The following is a 17,649-nucleotide window of genomic DNA, read 5'->3' on the forward strand; positions in this document are numbered from 1 at the left end:
CCAGCAGTCTTATCATTGTTGGCTCAATTTAGTGAGTTTTCTGGGTATAAGTTAAATCTTAATAAGAGTGAATTGTTTCCTTTGAATAGACAGGTCCCAAATTATGGTATTTTACCTTTTAAATTAGCTAACGATTCTTTTACTTATTTAGGGATTAAAATTACCAAAAACCATAAAGAATTATTTCGGTTTAATTTTTTACCCTTAATTGATCAGATTAAAGGTTTGTTTACCAAGTGGTCACCATTATCTTTATCTCTGATAGGTAGGATTAATGCTATTAAGATGGTTATTTTACCTAAATTTTTATATGTTTTTCAAGCGGTACCAATTTTTATTCCGAAATCCTTTTTTACTAATGTTGATTCAAAAATTTCTTCATATATATGGCAGAATAAAAATCCCAGGTTAGGTAAAATATACTTACAGAAGACAAAGAAGGATGGTGGGTTGGCATTACCCAATTTCAGATTTTATTATTGGGCAGTTAATATTAGATATTTGATATGTTGGTTGAAAGAATGGGATGGTCCTTTTGGCCCTCATTGGGTGAGTTTGGAAACCAAATCGGTTTCTGCTTATGCTCTGGGTTCTATCTTAGGGACATCTCTCCCTTTTGCTCTTTCTAAATTGCCGAAGCGAATTGACAACCCGATAGTTAAATATACCTTACGTATATGGTTTCAATTTCGGAAATTTTTCGGGTTGACTCAATTCATGTTAAATAGTCCTATTGTATCTAATTGTTTTTTCCATCCCTCAATTATAGATCATGCTTTTTTGGCTTGGAAAACTAAGGGATTATTAAGATTTTCCGACTTATTTTTGGACAACTGTTTTATGTCCTTTGAGCAACTAGCTAATAAATATAATTTGCCTAGATCTCATTTTTTTAGATACTTACAGGTTAGGCATTTTTTAAGTACGGTACTTCCTTCGTTCCCAAATTCTCTGTCTTCAGATACTTTGGAAAGTTTGTTTGAACTAAACCCTTTTCAAAAAGGGCTTATATCAAAACTTTATAATATAATTATGAAGATACGTTCAGTGCCCTTTGATAAGACCAAAAATGATTGGGAAAGAGAACTTAATCTTATTATTCCTATTGAGAATTGGGATAGAATTCTTAAATTAGTTAATACATCATCTATATGTGCCAAACATTCATTATTACAATTTAAGGTTGTACATAGGGCCCATATGTCCAAGGATAAATTAGCTCATTTTTATTCTCATATAAACCCTATTTGTGACAGATGTCATTTAGAAATCGCTTCTTTAACTCATATGTTTTGGTCATGTCCACTTTTGAGAAAATATTGGAAAGATATTTTTGATATTATTTCGGCGGTATTGAACACTGATTTACAACCCCATCCTATTACCGCAATTTTTGGTTTACCGATGATGGACTTACTTCACTTATCTCCTTCCGCCTGTCGAATGATTGCTTTTCTCACTTTGATGGCTAGAAGATCTATTTTGTTGAATTGGAAGGAAATTAATCCTCCCACGGTATTTCATTGGCTTTCTCAAACTATGTTATGTCTAAATTTAGAAAAAATTAGAAGTGCTGTATTTGATACTTCTATTAAATTTGAAAAGATATGGAGACCATTTATTCAATATTTTCATATGATGTAATGGCCCTGTGCCGGGCTTATTGGTTTTTTTTTCAGCTTTAATCGTATGTATGTTGAGAGGATCGGAGTTGACGTCATTGATGTTTATGTATACTCGTGAGATACTATGAACAGCCCTTTTTTTCTCTCTTTTTAAAAGTTTTTTTTATTTTTTTTCTTTTTTTTTCTTTTTCTTGATACTAGATTAGTAGATTAGCTAACTTCCTTAGATAGATTTTTTTTTTCTCTTTTTTACACTATATATTATGAAATATCTAAACTTACCTTGTTCATATATATACTATACGGTTTATGTTTTGGGAAACTTACTTATGCTCTATTCATTGTTTATGTAATACTTTATGTATAATGGGAGTCTATATATTTGTAATCCCTTACCATTATTTGAATTGTATCTCATTCATAATATTCTAAATATTAATAAAAAGATTGAAAGAGAGGATAGTAAGGAGTTACAGTAACAATACTATTTAGGAAATGTTATACTTCCAATCTAGCCAGTGCTTAAATTGGCCAAACGGAGGCGGTGTGGGGGGGGTCACTCTCGAGCCCGGGCCCTGCCACTTCACTCTGCCTCGCCTCGGATTTGCTCCTTCGAATCACCTCCAAGTACGGCCGAACATAGACTTATTCCCCGATCCCTATGCCTCGATTTGGCCCGTGCACGTCATGCCACGACCATCCTGCACCTTCGAGACTTCAGTTCACACTGCGGAAATGCCAGGTCGCGCAGGTGGTTCAAAAGCTGAAGCCCGAAAGGGAGGTTGCAGGCTATTGACTGCAGTGACCATTGCTAAGAAAAAGTGTGACTAATAAAATAATTTAAAGTTTTATTTGTTGCCTGTGAGTCATTGCTGTGTTTCACCAGCACCCCCATAGTTCATGAGAAGTTACCAGTGGGTTATAAATGGTGACCTTGTCAGCAACATGCATTGGTCCAGTGGATTATATAAAAGGATCCAAAACCTGTGCAACACACACAAATTGCTGGAGGAACTCAGCAAGTCATTCAGCATCTATGGAGGGAAATAAATGCTTGATGTTTCCGGCTGAGGCCCTCCAGGACTGGAAAGGAAGCTGTGAGAAGCCAGGTTAAGGAGGTTGGGGGTGAGGGGAGGAGTACAAGCTGGCAGGTGATAGGTGAGACCATTGGAGGGGGAATGTGGGAGGAGGATGCTGTGAGGGTCTGTAGCCGCAGTCTACACTGTTAGACGTGGATAGGACTTGGGTCAAATAAATTAATCATCTAGAGTAATGATATTCTGTTGGAATTTTAGATGGGGTGAGAGAAGCAACCTGAAATTTAGCTTCAAACTGCACAAATATTCAAACTGACCTTCTGATGATTTTGTGGTTATTTATTTCCATTTCCAGCGGTTGAACTGTTCCTTCAGGTCAGAAAGAGCATAAAGAAAAATGCAGATGTGGTGAACATAGTGAAGGTCTTTATGGAAGACAAGCCGGAAAGACAAAAGGACATCTTTTTCAGAGACCAGTCAATTGACATCAGGTTTGATACAACCACAGAAGATATGGTGCAAATGATTCAAGAAAGAATGCTGATAAAAACTCTGGCAGAACTCAATTGGTTCCATGGGCCTGATGCAGAAGAAATTTGTAGGAAAAAGTTAGAACTTCTACCTGGTAAATATATTGTATTTTAATTTAAAAATTTACATTTCCTAATTGAGTGTAGCTATACCACCAGCCCTCGCTCCAGATATGCAGCATCACTTGTTACTGGGAGACAGGGAAAGGTTAAAGAAATCTTCAACTGGAATAATAGCTTGGACCTTTTACAATAAGTTTAAATTCTCAAAATCCATATTCATGTGTTACATGCCCACAGTTTCAACACAGAACAGTGGGATGATGTAATTGTCTTGTGAGTGGCATGATGTAATTGTCTCATGACCATGGGGTGACGTTATGTCACATGATGGCATGTTCCAAATGGAATTTAAACAAAGCCAGCAACTGTGACAAATTTCTCTGTTTTACTTTAGTGCAACGTTGTTGTTGCCGGTCGGAGGTGTGGAGGCTCCACAGGTTTTGTTTGTTGCACGTTTATTTTTCCCTCACTGTCCAGTATCGGACAACATGTGTCTCATGTTATCCAAGTTCAAAGGATTGGATAAAGTTAATGTCGCTCAGCGTCTTGTGAATGATTGACCTTTTTGAATTTGTTCAGGAATTGTGGCATGCACATTTGAGTTAATCCCCTGAAAAGTCGGGAAGGCTTGTGCAGTGACCACACTCCAGTCAACAGGTCAGTTCCTTTTATTCCCTCGTGATTTCTTTGAACAAGGCATCTCCTGGCTGTGGGATCGGCAGATTTGTCATTACTTCAAAGGAATTGTTGTTTTGGGGAAGTCTCTCCTTAACGACTGTATAAATCACATAGACTTTTAAACTTCCCACTTTAAGTCTGTGCTTGGATGAGAACTCATTAAGATAACAGTTTCTATATTTGACTGCTTGTTAGATATTGCCGCCTAACTTAACTTTCAGTTAAGTTAGTTGTTTGTTTACTTTTCGATGTTTTTGAGCAGAGGTTAATAAATCTCGGGATTTGTTTATAAACCCCGTCTCAGTTTCATATCGATTGCTGCTGGTTCATAACAGATGCACAGGCCCTCTTTTATTTCCCTTTACCAAGGTCCGTATTATCCCATAATGAAATGTAAGACTGCCATCCGCCCAGAGTGGGAAATCGTACATTGATATGGAAAGCATTAGCTGGTTTAGGGGGAGTTAATTCAGAGTGCCATTTTAGATTGTGGGAGTAAAATAAAAGATCTGAGCTTAAGTATACCTGTGTAATTTCATCACTGAAAAGATGAAATTCTTTATCAATGCTATCAATAGACTTCTGGTAGAGTGGAGGAGGCAAAATCCCTGGAATAATTTGCTGAGTGAAAGCATTACAAAGGCCAGGTGGCTGCAGAGCAGTGTGCCAGATAGTTTTGCTATCTGTGAGGTTTTACATGTTTTAGAGTTTAATTGATTTATTATTGTCACATGTACTGAGAGGTATAGTGGTTCAAGTCTGGATGATGGTTCAATGATGTGGATGAGGGGGTGGTAAATTGGATTAGGAAGAATGCAGATAATACTAAGGTAGGTTGCATTGTGGATAATGAAGTCGGTTTTCAAAGCTTGCAGAGAGATTTAGGCCAGTTAGAAGAGTGGGCTGAACGATGGCAGATGAAGTTTAATGCTGATAAGTGTGAGGTGCTACATTTTGGTAGGATGAATCAAAATAGGACATACATGGTAAATGGTAGGGCATTGAAGAATGCAGTAGAACAGAGTGATCTAGGAATAATGGTGCATAGTTCCCTGAAGGTGGAATCTCATGTAGATAGGGTGGTGAAGAAAGCTTTTGGTATGTTGGCCTTTATAAATCAGAGCATTGAGTATAGGAGTTGGGATGTAATGTTAAAATCGTACAAGGCATTGGTAAGGCCGAATTTGGAGTATTGTGTATAGTTCTGGTCACCGCATTATAGGAAAGATGTCAACAAAATAGAGAGAGTATAGAGGAGATTTACTAGAATGTTACCTGGGTTTCAGCACCTAAGTTACAGAGAAAGGTTGAACAAGTTTAAGTCTTTATTCTTTGGAGCGTAGAAGGTTGAGGGGGGACTTGATAGAGGTATTTAAAATTATGAGGGGGATAGATAGAGTTGATGTGGATAGGCTTTTTCCATTGAGAGTAGGGGAGATTCAAACAAGAGGACATGAGTTGAGAGTTAGGGGGCAAAAGTTTAAGGGTAACACGGGGGAAATTTCTTTACTCAGAGAGTGGTAGCTGTGTGGAACGAGCTTCCAGTAGAAGTGGTAGAGGCAGGTTCGGTATTGTCATTTAAAGTAAAATTGGATAGGTATATGGACAGGAAAGGAATGGAGGGTTATGGGCTGAGTGCGGGCCAGTGGGACTAGGTGAGTGTAAGCATTCGGCACGGACTAGAAGGGCCGAGATGGCCTGTTTGCGTGCTGTAATTGCTATATGGTTATAAGTAGCCCTTGATCTTGTGCTGTGCATTGTCATTTGTCCTTTGACCCCAGCATTCTCCTTTGCTCCAACATACTCAAAGTGCTGGAGGAACTCAGCAGACCAGGCAGCATCTACAGAGGGGAATAAACAGTCAACATTTCAGGATGAGACTCTTCATCTGTCCTAAATAAACATCATCTGTCTGACTTGTTGAGTTCCTCCAGCATCTTGTGTGTACTGCTGAAGATCTCCAGCATCTGTCAAAACTCCTGTATTGATCCCTTTTTGCTGCTGCTCTCTACCTTCAGTACCTGGGCTGTTTTTCTCTTTGTTCCTCTCATCGACCATCTCCCTCTCCTGAACTGCTCTTTTCCTTTGTTGGTCAATTGGCTGGTGTTGTGGGAAAATGAAGAGTTAGTGTTTCGGGTGAGAGACACTCAACGGGAGTTGTGTTTTGGTGGGATGTTTTCAGAGCTGATCTCTGTTCTGTTCTAGAGGCTTGCTGCTTTCCTAAAGGAGCACAGTTGGTAAAGAACTTGTGCGAACTGCTAAGAAAATTACACAACAATTGCACTGAGGCCAGGAGAAGCATCCTTGATGAAGTTGGAGAAATCCTGAAGTGCTGCGTCATCCAGTGCATGTTAGACACAACAGATCGCCCTGTGGACCACAGTGAAATCCCCTCCCTGGACGCCTATCAACTGTTCAAGAAAGCCCAGCCTGGAGTTCCAGAAAGTGCCATAAGGGACGTAAAGCAGCTGCAAAACTTATCAACGTCAGACGAATGCAGCATGTCTGAGGATTTTATAGAGAAACTGACAATAAGCATACACCGTCTGTTCTGGATCACAAACCTGGTCTTTGTCAAGTGTGTTGGTAGGTCTTCTAATGGGGGTAAATCAGTGGCGTGTGTGTGAATGTGTGAGAGATTGGCTGGATGCAGAGTTGACAGAAAGGACATCAGAACACTGTGCAACTCCTGCATGGAGATAAAAATCACATATGGTGACAGACTGATCGTAAGAATCTGTTCAATCTTATTTCTGTCAGTGTGCTTTTTATCAGACAAGAACATGGGAGTCTGCTGTCAAATATTCATTAAGGCGCCGGTCCTCAGTCTTCTATGTAGTGAGGATCCAGATGGAGCTTGAGCAAACTCAGTAAGCAGATTGTGGATACAATTGGAGGAAATGATGCAAGAGGGAAACATGGTGGGAAATACAGCTGATTATAACTGGAATAGATAGAAGGGGGAGGAAAGATCGAAGGTTTAGTGGTTAACAGGGTGAGATGAAGGTCATGGAACTATAGGAATGTCCTGTGTATACCACAGAACAAATCTGAACAAATGATGGTGATGATGAGTGCAGTTTATCAAAAAGGAGAAACAGAAGGATTCTAGAGATAGGGTGGGGAAGGTAATGTGGACTAAAGAAAGGGGACAATGAGCATGCAATTGGATGGAGTGATGTTGGACAGTGAGTAGCAAAGGTTGACGGAGATGGTGCCACGAGGGACTTTCAGTGTCTTCAAAATTCAGGAATGTCAGATGAGTCCAGCATGTCCGTGGCAGAGCAACGTTCTGCTCTGAAAAGAAAGAGCTGTTGTGGAGCAGGCTTACATTCTGTTTCCATTAGAGGAATAGTGAGTTTTATTTTGTTTCTAACATATCATCAGCTATTTCTACCCTTCAGCAAAGTGATGGAACATGTTGTCTGTAGCACTTTTAAGAACAGCATGGACAGAAGGCAGCGGGATTCCTACCACTGCAAGTGGAAATATGCCATCGCATCAGCTTCACTGGAGATCCAATCCAACAGCCCCCTTGATACTCAGTCAAATATTAGGTCCTTAGGAATATTTGTACTTGTGGAGTTCATCAGATTCACATCATCCTTAGTTTAAGTTGCAGCCTTTTAAATTCTATAAAATATTTTGATAAGTTTTCGTTGTCACACATTCTTGTTTTTAATTTTGTTTCACAGATGAAAAAAACTCTCAAGAAAGATGTTTGGAGGAGAAAATCAGTAACCTGTACTTTAAAACTTATCAACAACACGTTGAACATAAAAAAGAGCTTGATATATTGAGGAACCAACTAGACAACTTGACAACAGCAATAAACACAAACCCAAAAGTCACATCCTGCAAAGGTAAGAAGCTGCCCGTGACTGTAGTTCTCATTTGACGGCTTGATATTAGGTAACCTGAGGGAATTGTTTGGGAAGATATTGAGTGAGGTGAGCCTTTCATTCTCCCTGGTAATAAAGTTTCATCCTAATAAAAATAAAGAATTGTTTTCTATCCTTAAATCTGTAATGCAGCCATTAACACAAGGCATGCCTTGGCCTGTCAGGCCAGTGATCTGCGGTATGGTGCCAGTTTTCCTTTGTGTGAGTATTCATCGTACGCTCAGAGGAATTGTCAAGTTGGCTGTCACTTCCGTTGTCCAGGTGCCTCCAGTTGTACTGAGATGTCTGTCTGGAGGGGTTGTCAGAGATCAGTTGTTTCAGCTCCAGTACTCTGTGTGGTGAGGCACAGTTGGTAGGGCTCTGTATTTAACTTGAATTTTTAAACATATTGTGGAGAATTAGATCTAACCCTGTGCAGTTAATCACACAGCATATTGCTTAGCAGCACTGCATAGGCAAAGATTCTACAAAAGAACGTGTGAAAATGTGATGGGTGCCTTCAAAAGAATAGAGCAAATTAGTAAACAAAATATGTACAGAGAGTTTAAAATAAACTTAGACACGCTAGTTGATTTTGTAGTATAACTCAGAATTGCAGATTTATAACTATAGTGGTGTTTGTGCTGAAGGAAGAAAAGTCCCCTATTCTGCATGAGTGCAGTCTCCTCTGTATACTTGAGTTACTTTATTGTCATTGCCTCATGTACTGAAGTACATTGGAAAGTTTGTCTTGCATATTGTTTCTACAGATCAGTTCATTGAGGTAGAAAAAGGTAAAACAATGACAATGCAGAATGAAGTGTGACGGTTACAGGGATGGTACAGTGCAGGTAAACAATAAGGTGGAATTTCATAATGAAGTAGATAGTGAGCTTGTACGTGGAGTCCTCTAACAGTGAGGTGTAAACTGTCCTTGAACTTCCTGGCTTTTGTTCCTTCTGCCCAGTGGAAGCGGACAGGAGAGAGAATGTCTGGGATAGCGGGGTCTTTAATTATGCTGGCTGCTTACCAAGGAAGCAGACAGTCCGTGGAGGAGAGGCTGGTTCCTGAGATGTGCTGAGCTGTGTCCATAACTCTCTACAGTTTCTTGTGGTCACGTGCAAAGCAGTTGTCAAATCAGACTGTTATGCTTCTATGGTACATCACAAAATATTGGTAAGAATTGATGCATCAGTTGGAGGTAGTCAAGTGAGGGGAGAATCATTACATCACAATATTCTGGGTTAAGTTCAGTCTGCCATTATTTCTGCCCTATCTATCCCTTCCTACAGTGTAATGTCTTCTTACTTGATAAGCACTTAGTTTTTCTTTTAATCATCTGCAAACTTATTTACAATGCCCTCTGCGATTACGGGTAGTAGAAGGGGTGGAAGGGATCAGAGTGGGTAGGGGTGGTCAGAAAGGAAGGTGTTAAGGGGAATGGCTCTGAAGCTGAAAAGGACCATATTCTGCAACTGATGAAGGAATGTTAGTTGTCTGCTCGATCCAGTATTTAATTTGTGTTGCACTCCTGTTTATTTCTTGTCAGATTGGTTACACAAGAACTTCAGTAAATTTGTTCAAACAATGGGGGAAGGCGTTCACAAACCTCTGCTGGATAAGCTTTATGAGAAACATCTGAATGAAGAGGAAATAAGCAACATATCATCCAATAAAACTAGACAAGAAAGGAACCGGGAATTACTGAGGCTAATGATCAACAAAGGTGAAGAGACTTGCAAACTTTTCCTTCACATCTTCTGCTCTGAGGACCCTTCCAATGAAATAACTAGAAAGGTGAGTGAAGAAACAAGCTAACTTTAGTAATGGTTACTTACAGCATTTCAGTCTTAAATCAGTCTTGGAAGGTTATGTTTGTTAATGTGACCCATAGCTAGTAGCTATTATAGTAAGTACACTTAATTGTTTACAAAAATTTGAAATAAATTTGACTCTTTATGGCTAGCTCTAACAGACCTTGGATCAAAGAAGCAAGTGCAATTTTTGCTTCCCATAATTCCGATGAATTTGTAATTCTGGGCAGAGCTAAACTATGAGGACTCATGGTTGATAACAGCAGCAATGATTTCTATAATCCCTGTAGATGACAGACTGCTGTATTTGAAATTTAATGCTAGCGATTCTGGATGTCTAGTTAGTCTGAAATGAAACAGAGAATTTTGGAATTCAGCTAGCCAAATAGCATCTGTGGAAAGAGAAACTGCTTAGCATTTTGGGTCCGGGACCCTTCCTTAGAACCAACTCCCTGATCTGAACTATGAATTGGTTTTTCTTTCCACAGATGCTGCTTGAATGGTGAATTCATCCAGCATTTTCTGTTTTTGCTTCAGATTTTAGTATCTGCAGTTGAATTTGTTTCCTGTCTGTTCTTGTCAGTGTCAGTGGAGATGTACAGCACAGAAATGGGTCCTTTGGTCCAGCTCACTCATGCTGACCAATCTATGTCTACTTGAACCAGTCCCATTTCCCCATGTTTAGCAACATCCTGCTAAACCTTTCCTCACCATGTCTTTTAAACATGGTAACTTTACCACTTCCTCTGACAGTGTGTTCCATTTACTCACCAGCCCCTATGCGGAAAAAGTTGCTTTAAAATTTTCAGATTCCTTTTAAATCTTCCCTTTCTCACCTTAATTAAATGATTGCTAATTTTAGATTGTTCTAACCGGAGAAAAAGACTGTGACGATTCACTTTGTCTGTGCCCTCTTGTTTTTATAAGGTTCTGTAAGCTCCAGGGAAAAGGTCCTACCCTATCCAGACTTTCATTTTAGCTCAGGCCCTCCAGTCCCGTGAACATCTTGGTGTTCACCTGGCGGAGAATCTCACCTGGTCCCTCAACACCAACTCCATAGCAAAGAAAGCCCAGCAGCATCTCTACTTTCTGTGAAGGCTGAGGAAAGTCCATCCCCCACCCTCCATCCTCATCACATTCTACAGGGGTTATATTGACAGCATCCTGAGCAGCTGCTTCACTGCCTGGTTCGGAAATTGCACCATCTCGGATCGCAAGACCCTGCAGCGGATAGTGAGGTCAGCTGAGAAGATCATCGGGGTCTCTCTTCCCGCCATCACGGACATTTACACTACACGCTGCACCCACAAAGCAAACAGCATTATGAAGGACCCCATGCACCCCTCATACAATCTCTTCTACCTCCTGCCGTCTGGGAAAAGGCACCGAAGCATTCGGGCTCTGACAGCCAGACTATGTAGCAGTTTCTTCCCCCAAGCTATCAGACTCCTCAATACCCAGAGCCTGGACTGACACCAACTTACTGCCCTATTGTCCTGTTTATTATTTATTGTAATGCCTGCACTGTTTTGTGCACTTTATGCAATCCTGGGTAGGTCTGTAGTCTAGTGTAGTTTTTTTCTGTGTTGTTTTTTACATAGTTCAGTCTAGTTTTTGTACTGTGTCATGTAACACCATCGTCCTGAAAAAACGTCTCATTTTTACTATGTACTGTAACAGCAGTTATGGTCGAAATGACAATAAAAGTGACTTGACTTGAATGTTCTCTGCACCATTTCCAGCTAAGTGACATCCTTCTAATACACAAGCAACCAGACCAGCACACAGCATTCCAAGTATAGATTCAAGAATTTGGACAATAATCTTCTTTTGATTCCATTCCACTAGTAAGCCATGGTTTTCCATCAGCTATTAATGAAGTAATTTTCCACCATGAAGTAAAAGAACAAAATGCACTGAGACAAGTCCCTCACTTTCCTATTTACAATAACTGAAATGTCCACCTCATTCCACAGTTCCTATGAGAATGTGACTGTACTCATTCAATCCAACTACTCAAAGTTCTAAGTGCATTAATTATCTAAGTATGTGCACTATATACAACTTTGAGATTCATTTCCTTAGAGGCAGCCACAAAGCATAGAGACCCAATAGAACCCATTAATAGAAAGATCGCCGAACACTCAATGTGCAGAAAAAAATAAATTGTGTAAACAATAAAAGAAAGCAACTAACATTCAGAATTAAGGCTCATGGAAGTGAGTCCACAGCTACAAAGCCAGTCTTTACTGCAACCATCCAGGAGCTCATTAGTTGCAGGCCACAGCCTCAGTTCAACACAGAGACAAGTAAACCTTGTGGAGCAGATCTCTGAAATGGCCTGTCCAATTCAGCCCGGCGTATATCGTTCAAACTGTGAGCCTTTCCTCACTCTTGAGTCCAGGTTCGGGACCCTGTGTCGCCTCCACCTGCCTCACCAGTTCTGCTGCATCAAATCACCCCCAAGTCCGCTTCAGTAATGGCCAAACATTGGCTTATTCCCTGCTCTCATGCCTGGGCCAAGCCAACTTGATCCGGCCTGTACATGTACGCTGTAACCATCCTAGAAACTGGATCCATTTCTACCCATCCTTCTTGCATGCAAAGCCTGGATAAAAATAGTTTTCCATGGGTTAGATCATGTAGCAAACATTTTAAGATCAATTGGCACCCATTGGGAAATTGGCCCTGGTACTTCCAGCATATTTACCTGAGCATAGCTGTCACATGACCAATGTCTGTCGTATGATGTCATCAGCAGTCAGTGACGGGTAAAAAGATTCTTTTCATATCTTTACACTCTACTGCCACATCTTGTTCCAGCTGTTGTATTCTTTTTCTTTCTCTTCTCTCTTGGGCTGCCTCCATCTATTATTAACCTGCCACAGTCTTCCATCTCCATCCCTGTTCACATCTCCTACCTGACATTAACTGCCTGTCATCTCTCTCTCTCTCCCCCCTCCACCGCCACAGTCCACCAATCACCTTGGACTTCTTTCTTGCCACTTTGCTTCTCCTCTTTATCCTGGTGATCTCACCTCTTAAAACTCAATCCTGGTGCAGGGTTTCGACCCAGAACGTCGACAATTTCTTCACTCCCAAAGATGCTACCTGACCCACAGATTTCTTCCAGAACATTGTTTGCTAATCCTGTAATGTTTTATCAGTCCCTAACAATCAATACAATGATGTTGTGACTACAAACTCAGCATAAAGATCCTGATAGAACATGTGTTCCATCTTCGTGCATGAATTGGCATTCCTTTTTTATGCATTTTTACCCAAAGTTGTGAATCTTTTCATGTGGTTGGAGCAGCCTAAAAACCCATTTAGCATGCCATAAGAGGGGAAAATCCATTTTCTGGACAGTTATGAATGAACGGAAATAACCGGTATTTTTTTAAAACCAGAAATTTATAACGGACCTGCATTCCTCTAGTATTTTGTCTGTTGCGCTGGATTTCCAGCATCTGCAGAATCACTTGTACTTGTAACTTTCTATAATTACCTTCAGTGAGAAAAGAATCAACAAAAATCAATAATGCATGACTAGCTGCAAGGATATTGATGGCAGTGGGCTTAAAATTAAGTAATTCTGTGTAAATGTCAAATTCAGTGCTGTATCTCCTGTGTAAAACTCAATGCTTCTGCCATTCACTACAGACACTAACGCCTATGAACTAACAGGCTGTCAAATCTTTATTTTCTACCGCAGATCCAAAGTGAAATAAATCTTGGGCTCCCTGTGGAAGAAATGGATTCTATAAGACTGTAGCATTTGGAATATAGACTAAGTAATCTGATATTTATTCAGACCTGATAGGATCAATGAGTTAAGCTTCAAATATGAACTAAGCAGAATTCTGAAAACATTTCATACAATTTCATTCATGTATACTTGACTGTTATTTTAAACAAATGGAAAATAAATTATTTTTCTAATATACTGAGTATTAATAATGTAAGTCTTTGTAACAACCCAGGGGGCATTATTTTAACAAGTTTTGTAGCAATTGATATGAGCTTGCACTCATCTGTAAAATTGATCTCGGATACTGTATGTAGTGAAATTCCTGTATAGATTTTGTATTTTGTTTATTTCCAGAACTTTGCAATGTAAGTTATTAAAAATTGAAAGACTTGCATTTCTATGGAGCTATTCACAAACTCCAGACATGCTGATGTGTTTTGCAGCCAATGAAGTAATATGTCTAGCCAATACTCCAGTTGTAACTCATTCAAAAGGGAGACTTTCTAGAAATGTGTTTCCTGGTGCTAAATAGTTGCAAAATGAAGTGGCGTATTATTTAATTTGAATCTGTAAAAGCAGTATAAATGGTATGATTATTGTAAAAACAGATTATAATTGGATTGGATACTGTAATGAGTTCATATATTGCCTTTAACTTTCGATGGACAGCAACCCCACACAACCTAAGGTCGTTGTAAATTGAATTTTATTTTGGGTAGTAAGACAATGGTCGATTTGCCTTTGGGTTTATCATGCCTGCCAATGAAATTCTATTCTTTTACCTTTTGAAAGTGTCCCAAAATGCTGGATGAAAAATTCCCTTGCCTGCTTTTCAGAAATAAGTCATCTTATTTAGGCACAAATGTTACATATTTGAGAGAAAATGCAGTTGAATTCATAATACCACCAGTGTACAATGTGGAAGTGGAATATTCCAGTGGTGTCCTTTGAAGTCTCTAAAAGCAACTTTAATTCAGCAATTTTCTGAACTTGCAAATGTTCTGGACTCTTGAATGTAATTTGATTTAATAAATAAAAAGCAAATTAAAACTGTGTTGCTTTTAAGATGTTACCAGCAGTACAATATTTATTCCCTGTGACCCTGGTAAGTTTGAAGGGAAATGAGGCTCTAATAAGACAAAAGGAGTGTAGAAAAAGGTCCTAATGAGTTAAAATAGAACAGGGGAATCGACACTAGTAGAACCAGTTGCTAAATAAATGGGATTTCCGATAGTAGACAATTGGTTCATACTGGATTTTAAACGCAGATAGTTGAGTCAGTAAATAACTTCTTTTGTGTACCATTTTGTTACAAATTCATTGCTGAGGCAGGTGCCAAAGTCCCAGTTTGCAAGTGTTTGTCTGCCAGCAGAGACTTTGCTAATGTTGAGTATGTATTAGAGAGTGGACAACCAACTTCACTTGTCTCATTGCAGGCTGCCCAGTTTTCCAAACAGCAGTGTAGAGCAAACAAAGTGTATGTTAAAGTACACAAAAAGCAGGTTCTTCTAACCCACCTCATCAGTGTCTACCCACTTCCTAATTACCCACAGTAGGCCTATGCCTTCCCCAATCAATGCAATCAAATAAATGGTCCCAATAAAGTCAATGTGGCATAGACCCCTCACTTCTCGCTGTCTCAGTAAAGCAGCCAGCGTAATCAAATTCCCACCTACCCCGGATTTTCTCTACTCTCCTCCCTCCCACTGGATAAAAGGCTGAAAGTATCTACCACCAGGCTCAAGGACAACTTGTATCCTGCTGTTCTAAAACTATTGAACAAACCTGCTGTACGTCACAAGGGACTTTTAACCTCACAATCTACTTTGTCGTGGTTTTGCACCTTATTGTCTGCCTGCACTGAACTTTCTCTATAGCAACTATATCCTGCTTTCTGTTTTTGCTTTTCCTTTGAAGCACCTCAATCAGTCCTGATGCAAAAGGTAGTTTTTCACTGTACCCCAGTACACTTACCAACTTAATCAAGTGCTGCTTCCATTAGTGCCTTTGATATGAAAGTGCAAACTAGAAATGTGAAATATGGAGTGCTACAGCACAGAGGCAAGGCCTTTGGCCTTTCTGGTCTGTGCCAATATTTTCTCCTGATTTATTCCATCTGCCTGCACCATGACTATGTTCCTCCACGCCCCTTGTGCATGTGCCTATCCAGGCTTCCGTTGAGTGTTGCAGTTGAACACACATCTATTACTTTTGTTGGCAGCTTGCCACTCTCCGAGTTAAGGAGATTCTGTCTCAGTTTCCCCTCAGGAATTTCGCCTTTCACCCTTAACCTACAGTTCCAGTCTGAGGGTGGGAAAGAACTTGCAAGAATTACTCGAAAAAAATGTTGTATACTTCTGTAGGATCTCCTCTCATTCTCTTGCACTCCAGTGAATAAAGCCCTAACCTTTCCAACCCTTCTCTATATATCAGGTCTTCAAGTCCCAGTGACATTCATCTAGGTTTTCTTTGCACTCTTTCAAATTTATTGATATCTTTCCCGTAGGCGCGTGATCAGAACTGCACACAATACTCCAAGTTTGACCTTACCAATGTCGTAGCACATCTTCAACATAAGATCCCAGCCCCTGTACTTGGTGCTTTGATTTATGAAGGTGGATATTGTTACGTACCCCGTAACTGGGTGTCTAACCAGCAGAGAAAGAAGAATTCGTTGGGAGTCTGGTGGTACCAAACTAAAGGTGTTTATTAATAAAAATAAGCAAAAACCATATCAATAATGCAAATATACATATAAAACAAGTTAGCAGTAATAAACCTAAAAGTGTAGGAATAATAATAATCAATAATGAACAAGCTCTATCGGTCTAGGGGTAAATAAATTGTCATAGGAAAGTATTCAGTTCAGTTCATGAGTGCTGATGTAGTTATAGTTGTTGTATTGTAATCGTTGGAGAGAGAGAGAGAGAGCGAGCGAGATGTAACAGCTACAGTCAGGCAAACCTTTCTTTGCTTTCTTAATCCGTTGTATCGGTGTGGTCATTCAGTTATGACCTCTCTGTCCTTCTGCTAGACCGTTCTTCTGTGGTGGACTCGTCACTCTGGCATGAGTGGACAAACACACAAGTCCCCACCGGCCCTGCTTTTACACTGATAGTCTTAATGACTGACCTCCTGGTTCGGTCATCGAAGCCCCCACCTTTCTTGTGGGTTCCAACACTCAGTCAGTGTCCACTGGCGTGTCTGGAGGGTGTCTCTCCAGACCTGTCTTTTTATCCCTACTAACGGGGACTCAGCTATCCATCACTCCTGAATAACTGTGTCCATCAAATAAGGCCACTCCTTCAATCCACTGAGAAATGTTTATGAGCAAACTATTGTCCTTGCAGCGAAACAGTAAATAATTCAAAAAGGAGTCACAATACGGTTAATCAGCAATTTCCCCCTCTCTCTTATCTGTCACCGATGTTCTTTCTTGTTTTTCCGTCTTTCTTTCTCATGGTCAGCATAGCAACAGTAATAGTTCATGTTTCTCAGGAGGGGAATAGTTAACTCTGTACCCCATTGTCCATCAGGTCTATTCATCACTAATAACAATATGACAAAAGCTCTCTTCGTGACCCTATCTACCAGTGGTTCTATTTTCAAGGAATTATTTGGACAGCCGGAGACATTTTTCTGGTGAGGAAATGGGTCATATCAGAGGCCATAATTTTAAGGTGACTGAAGGGCAGAATGGTGGCGGAGAAATCAGAGGCACGTGTTCTACAGAGAGTGGTGAGTGTGTGGAATTCACTGCCAGTGGTGGTGGAGCAGATACATTGGGGGCAATTACGAAACTCTTAGATAAGCACATGGATGATAGAACAATGGAGATATATGTGGGAGGAAATGGCCAGATTTATTTTAGAGTAGGTTAAAAGGCTGGCATGACATCATGGGCTGAAGGGCCTGTATGATCTTTCTTTCTTTACACAGAATATTTTCCACATGTTACCTTTACTGTATATGTTTGTGTTTTTGTCTCAGCCTTTAGAGTTTGGTCCACTTCACTATATTATGCTGCAGCTGGCCCAAGTTTTGATGATGGGGGTCCATTTGATTATTTCAATTGCAAAGCAACTCGTTAACAGGATGGGAAGATTATTCAAGGGGAGGTGAAAGTGGATAAGTTTGCTATTATCATATTAAATCCTTAGGGGCAGGACTTATGAAGCATAACCTTATTAAAGGTAGTCAGCATGATCTTGTGAAATTCAGGCCATGTTTCACGAGCCTATCTGACTTTTTCAAGGAACTAGCAAAGCAG

The 17,649-nt window shown here is 39.9% G+C and overlaps 1 protein-coding gene across 3 annotated transcripts in view; it reads left to right on the plus strand.

Annotated features, from left to right (window-relative positions):
• Positions 1-14,451, plus strand: part of LOC140727718 (uncharacterized) — a 46,483-nt gene extending 32,032 nt beyond the window's left edge. For all 3 annotated transcript variants that reach the window (XM_073045407.1, XM_073045408.1, XM_073045409.1), the window contains 5 exons: positions 3,018-3,287; positions 6,139-6,519; positions 7,629-7,796; positions 9,364-9,611; positions 13,344-14,451. In XM_073045407.1, the coding sequence (XP_072901508.1) occupies positions 3,018-3,287; positions 6,139-6,519; positions 7,629-7,796; positions 9,364-9,611; positions 13,344-13,403 (1,127 nt within the window). In that variant the 3' untranslated portion in view covers positions 13,404-14,451. The remainder of the gene's footprint in view (positions 1-3,017; positions 3,288-6,138; positions 6,520-7,628; positions 7,797-9,363; positions 9,612-13,343) is intronic.
• Positions 14,452-17,649: the final 3,198 nt, after the last annotated feature.

This window comes from Hemitrygon akajei, chromosome 5 (assembly GCF_048418815.1).
Source record: "Hemitrygon akajei chromosome 5, sHemAka1.3, whole genome shotgun sequence".
Lineage (NCBI taxonomy): Eukaryota > Metazoa > Chordata > Chondrichthyes > Myliobatiformes > Dasyatidae > Hemitrygon > Hemitrygon akajei.